This window comes from Anneissia japonica, unplaced genomic scaffold, assembly GCF_011630105.1.
Source record: "Anneissia japonica isolate Jap-2015-1 unplaced genomic scaffold, ASM1163010v1 scaffold32248_len650992_cov182, whole genome shotgun sequence".
NCBI classification, from domain to species: Eukaryota; Metazoa; Echinodermata; class Crinoidea; order Comatulida; family Comatulidae; genus Anneissia; species Anneissia japonica.
The window spans coordinates 448427-455136 of record NW_022699059.1 but is presented as its reverse complement, the minus strand read 5'-3'; the positions used below and the strand labels follow the sequence as shown (position 1 = coordinate 455136).

At 35.9% G+C, this 6710-nt stretch overlaps 1 protein-coding gene across 1 annotated transcript in view; it reads left to right on the top strand.

The window, feature by feature from the left end:
* LOC117102811 overlaps positions 1-6613 on the top strand; it is a 13645-nt gene extending 7032 nt beyond the window's left edge. The window contains exons 3-5 of the mRNA XM_033243228.1: positions 2499-2879; positions 5376-5642; positions 6499-6613. Coding sequence (XP_033099119.1) covers positions 2499-2879; positions 5376-5642; positions 6499-6506 — 656 coding nt within the window. The 3' untranslated portion in view covers positions 6507-6613. The remainder of the gene's footprint in view (positions 1-2498; positions 2880-5375; positions 5643-6498) is intronic.
* The last annotated feature ends 97 nt before the right edge of the window (positions 6614-6710 follow it).

The following is a 6710-nucleotide window of genomic DNA, read 5'->3' as shown; positions in this document are numbered from 1 at the left end:
TCTCTTTGTGTATTTTTGGTAGGCAGTAAAGTCTAGGTGCTGTCTCTTATACACATCTTCTAATCCATAAAGATTCTCTGACTTTTCGTTCAAACCATGAGCTTTCTTTCTGTAATATTTTTATGTCCCAATTTGGAATATGATTTAGTTGTGTGGCATGATCGGTGATTGCAGATTTATTTAAAAATTTGCGGTAAGCAGAGACACCAAACCCGTGGATGAGTTGATCGTAGCCACCGAGGCAGCATGTAAGCTAGCGCCTGAAAACGAACGGGACCTTATTAGAGGTAAAATTACCAGTATTATTAAATCCTCATAGATACCACCTAACAACATAACATCTGAAGAAAGAAAAGCTCTTAATCAATTAAAAAGGGATAAAAACATTCTAATTCTACCGGCAGATAAAGGAAGGGCAACAGTTCTTCTAAACACAGTAGATTATAAAGAAAAAGTGAAAACGATGTTGGCAGATAACAGTACGTATGAATGTCTAACACATAATCCAACTCAGAAATACAAGAGAAACTTAGTTACACTCATAAACAAATGGAAAAATGACAAGAAAATTTCAGAGAAACTCAAACACCTCTTATTTCCAACGGCGGAATTTACACCTAGACTTTACTGCCTACCAAAAATACACAAAGAGAACTGGCCCTTACGACCCATCGTAGACAATATTAACACAATTTACTACCAGGCTTCCAGATTATTAGCAGACATACTTAGCCCCTTGATTGGTCTCACAGAACATCATGTGGAGAACTCAAAACAATTAACAAAAGAACTAAGAGATATACATGTACGGCCCACCGAGACAATAGTTTCGTTTGATGTCATTTCATTATTCACCAAGACACCTACAGGCCCAGCAATAAAAAAAGTGGAAAAACGTTTGTTACAAGACACTCAACTAAAATTAAGAACTGGCTTGCATACAGAGGACATTATTGAACTCTTAAAACAGGTATTAAATGCGACATATTTTAGTTTTAACAACAGCATATTCAGACAAAAACAAGGAATTGCTATGGGCAGTCCTGTGAGTCCCATCATCGCAAACTTCTTCATGGAATGGTTAGAACAACAAGCAATTACATCAGCACCAATTGAAATCAAACCATCATATTGGAGAAGATATGTAGATGACATATTAGCCATAATTCCGGAGAATGCAACCACGCCACTTTTAAATCATCTCAACAACATAGATCCGTCGAAAAACGTCCAATTCACAATTGAACATCTGGAAAACGGAAAGATACCGTTTCTGGACATTACCATTTCCCTGCAGCATGACGGCTCCCTAAGTATAACAGTATATCGAAAACCAACCCACACTAACCAATATTTGGATTTTCACTCGCATCATCCGTTAGATCAAAAGTTAAGCGTCATCAATACTTTGGTAGACAGATGCGACAATATAGTTACAACAGAAGAAGACAAACATCACGAAATGGAAAACATTAAACAAACACTACACAATTGTAACTATCCCAAATGGGCATTTAAGAAAGTTTTTAATAGAAGAAAGAATAAAGCATCAAACATCAAGGAACGCCAAACTAAAGATTAAATGGAAAAGGCCAGAGGTTCGATAGGTATTCCGTATGTTAAAGGGATGTCCGAACGGTTAAAGAGAACACTAACAACACACAAAATTAACACGTACTTTATTCCACAAAACAAGATCAGACAAGAACTGGTCCACCCTAAAGACAAAATACAAAAAGAGGAAACCTGTGGCTGCATTTACCAAGTATCATGCTTAAATTGCAGAAAAGTATATATTGGTGAAACAGGAAGATCACTTAAAACCAGGATTCAGGAACATCAAACAGATGTTCAAAAGAACACAGTAGGAATCCGATTCCAAAATTTTAAATAAATCTGCAATCACCGATCATGCCACACAACTAAATCATATTCCAAATTGGGACATAAAAATATTACAGAAAGAAAGCTCATGGTTTGAACGAAAAGTCAGAGAATCTTTATGGATTAGAAAAACAACAGATACTATGAACAGAGATGAAGGAGGACACATTCTATCACATATCTATGATGATATCATTTTGAACCACAACACTAAGAGGGGGAGGGGGTGTTCGTCGACGACGCAGCGATGCACTTCGACCTCAACAACACCGAGGTGACGTCAGACCAGACTGGAAATAACATCACCAGTCTACTTGAAAAGGCGAATGGATCGTTCGCGAAACGTAGTGTGAGTACTATTGGTTTTTATTTTGCTGGATCAACACTAATGAAAAATTTCATACAAATTATATTTGGATCCAAATGAATTTATTTCAAAATAATACCGGTATAGCTGGGTGGTGAAAATGCGATCGACACTGTAGTTAAGTTATTGTTCAATAAAGTGAAAAAGTGTGAAAATAATGAATAAACGGTTATCGTGGTTCAAATTTTAAATTAGGTATATTTTAATTGTTTCTGTGTATAACTGTATATTTTTGCATTTGGTTTAGGTAAGAATGTGAAGAAATTGAATATGGTGGGATTAGCTAAAACGCCTATTATTAAGCCTAGTACTGATGCTACGACAACCAATATTCGAGGCTATACATTGGGTTCCGACAGATCAGAAAATATCACACTTAAAATTGTAACTTTAGCCAACACTAGCAGATTGCTATCAGAAGAAATGTTATGCAACAATTTAGCTTTTGAAAACAATGTTCATTGTGAACTCGTTACCAATACTAATGAGGAAGGTAGAGAATTGACTGTCCGTATAGCTAAAATTACTGGTAGACCTAACCTTGAAGACCGAGTCGGTGTTTTTAATGTGTACGCTGAGAAAGGGAATCGAAGCGCCAATGCCACAATCATAGTTCACCATGCTAATGGTAAGGTTACGTATTTTAAGTGTTGTTAAAATGATCTATATCTTCAACATTGATACTAAATCATTAAAATGGCCATCATCATCTTGGTTTCATCATTGTTACATTATCATAATCATCAGCATCGTCCTCGTCGACATCATCGTATATAAATATACCCATGTTGGAAGAAATGGGTTTATATATAATCTATACACCGTGGCTAGAGGTACGGTACTATAGCAAATAAAAAGGATAACAGTTTTGCTAGATTTGGCGGCATCAAGCGAGAGTAAACTATTTTAATAGTAGAAGCCAGGCCTAGCCTAGGCCTGCTACCCCTGCTATCCTATAACTGTGACACTTGTAAGCCTAAACTACTACAAGACTGCTACGTTATTTGTGAGAGAAGTAGTCTATGCCATTTTTGGTTTTTTGACCCCAATTCCCCTTATGTGACCTTTGATCCCAAGTTGTGAAATGGGAGGCGGCACCGGTCCTACTGACCAAGTTTTAATTAAATCGGTCCAGTAGTTTGCCACTAGTAGCCTTTTAAAATGTTGCCAGAAAGAAATAAAGAAACTGCTCAAAAACAGAACCCAGTCAGCATGCTGCTGACTGGGTAAATAATATGTAAACATAGTATAGTTGAGCAGCAAAAGCGAAACCACTGCAGTTGTTATTATAACCAACTCCCTGATCAGTCTCAGAAGTATACGAGTATCAGCCTGAGTCGTATCTAAATTTTAAAAACTCAGTAGTCGGTATGTACACTACTCCCGGATGCATGCTTTTCGGACGGACCGAACGAACGCGAATTTCGCCTCAAGCGAGGACAATTAAGACAGGATTGAGCACCTGGCCAAAACCATTTTCAACGTGTGATTAAAAAACATAATAAAACCACAGAGAGGCAGCTGCAGTGTGCGCATAGTATATTATTTATTGGATACTCAATCAATAGACGAATTCATTTTTATTATGTGGTATCTACGGTTATTGGCGGCTGGTTTAATTCAGATTAAAGTTTTTTTTTTCTTCTGAGGTTAAAATTATGCTAAATTTTGCTAAAATTATGCCAGCACATATGCTAGATGGTAAATGTGTCAAAATTATGCTAAAAAGCATAATTATTCTAGGTCTGGTCACTATGATGTGTACCCAGTGGCGTAGCCAGTGGGTCAAGTGGGAAGTGCCCCGGGCGCCAGGTTTGAGGGGGCACTGAAATGGGACAATAACACGACGAAATTGATGTATTTTGTCAGCCATGAATATATTCCAGTTAATAATAAGAATCTGAATGAAGTTGTTTTTATTGGCAAATTTATAGATTGTGATTTCTTTTCAGTTCATTTGGACCGTTTTCTCTTGTATCTTATTCTGTAATGACTACATGACTAAAGTTCATCCTACCATATCTCAGAGCCACGATGGGAAAAGGGGACTGCTTTGGCACACTTAGTATTAGCGTGATGAAGCAGAAACACTACTAACTTCGATCATGTTCATAACTCATTTGCTGATGCAAAAGCACACAAAATTCAGTTGCAAGTTTAAATAGTGTAAAAAATTCAGCAACTTACAAGACTCTACTATAAGATAAATTTAGAGAATAAGAATACTAAGCTGTAGGCCTATCCGATAAATACAACAGCCTTACAAATTAGGATAATGGTAAAGTTGTATACAAAGTTCCGAACATTCTAATCAATAGTAAGGAACAGGAATGGTGCCCGGCCCCCTTATAATTCTTTGGGGAGAAAAAAAATGTATTTTGTACATATTAGTAGACTGTAAAATCGATGAAATAAGCCTTTGAACCCATAAATTGTCAAAACAATGGGGGGGGGGGGAGAGACCACTTTCGGAAGATTTTAAGCGACGCTCGATCACGCACACTTTGCTCTTGTCAAGGAAATCTTCCCCCTCGTCGGGGCATCGCCCCCCGGACCCCCTTCGGGCAAATCCTGGCGCCACCCCTAGTAAGAAAGAACATACGAGAGCTAGATAATAATTAATAATAGTTATTCGGGTTTAAATAATGTTATTTAGACAATGCAGTATGATATGCCATGGACGTACAGTACGGATATGCTTAAAGTCTATACAGCCAATATCAATTAATTTCAAAATATTATAATTATAATGGAGGGGGGAGGGGAGGCAATTTTCTACTTTTGCCCCTCGGGCGCCAAACCCTCTAGCTACGCCACTGGCGTACCCAAGTTAGGTCACTTGACCGCCTGTAAACAATCATCGCTAAATCCCTCTATTCTACCTTCGTTTATGCGGTAATAATTTAAGGAAGGCTCAATACAAACCTTCAATTTGAAGAAAGCCTAATCATTCAGGAGCGCCTTATTTCATTATTTTAGCATTTACCATATCCCGTTTGTTTGCCGTGTATTAAAGACACAACAAATGCACACCCCACACATTGTGCCCACACTGTTCTGCTCTCCCCTTCGAAAAAAAAAAAACCCTCTCAAGTAACAAATACTTTTTTTTATAAAAAAAAAGCTTACGTACAACCAATTACTCGCACCAAGACTGTTAGCATAAATGACAGAAATGTTACATTGGGCGTCATTAATCTCAACTCGACTATTGAAAGTGATCTACTATGGACAAAAGATGGAAAGAATAACAGTGCATGGGATGGTAAAGCAACTATTTCATTTGAAAATATTACATTGAATGATGCTGGAGTTTATGAATGTTATAGTTCTTCAGCTGACTACAATCGGGAAAATGGATATCATGCTTTCATGCAACTGATAGTGAGAGGTAGGTCCTAAAGTTAATACATTTTAACTCGTTGTCATGATGTTGGTAGTTATTTATAAAATTCATATTAATTTAATGATCGGTATTCTAAACCTAATTGTAACAAAATATAATTTATTCATGTCAAAAGTTGGAAAGCAATAAAGTAAACATAAGTTCATAATATTATTATTAGGCCTATTATAAAATAAAGTTTATTTTTTGACAAACTTGAGTAGGAACATAGGGGTTAAATTTTACGGAAACTGTAAATAAGTTAAATAAAAACTGCTCTATCTTTTTAGTAATATCATTTTTTAGAATATGTGATGTGTAATAAACTATTTTTTTTCTTCAGTTTCATTTTAATTTATCAGTTTTATTTTACAACCGGAATAAGTTCTACAGTTTATCTTTCCAAAGGAAAATCTCTCAATCTTGCTCTTTCAAACCGGGGTTTCACACGGTATTATATTTCTATTTTTTAACAACTCCAAGAAAAAATTAGTACCAACTTATATGACAGTGCTTTATAATTCATGTTCAAATATTTCTTATTGTGAAATATTTATCGGACTATAACATGTATTGTATCATTATTAATTCCACATAAGCCCCTATTATATTATTCACCTCTTCTGTAGTAGCGCAAATTTTGTTTACCGTTGTTAAAATATGTTTCAGAATGTCCACATAACAAGTGGTCTCCACCCGAATGTCAGGAGCACTGTAAGATATGCTATAATGGAGGCGTATGTGATGAATATATTGGAAACTGTATATGTTCTTCTGGATTTATTGGAGATAAATGCGAAATATGTGAGTTTAAGTGTATTTATATTTCAATTTCATTTTTTATCAATGTTGTATTTTCCAGAAGTTTGAACCAAAACATATTGATAAAACTCCATTGAAGTGGTAATATGACGTATAACAACCTAATTTGATTACACAAAAAGCAGTAATGTTTCCTGAAATCAATGAACAAATGTTTCCGGGTACCAAGTTTCGTCAAACTTGACGAAGGTTGATAAATGAACAAGTTTGCTCATTGATTTAATGAATCATGGTAATCTATTATTCTAAATC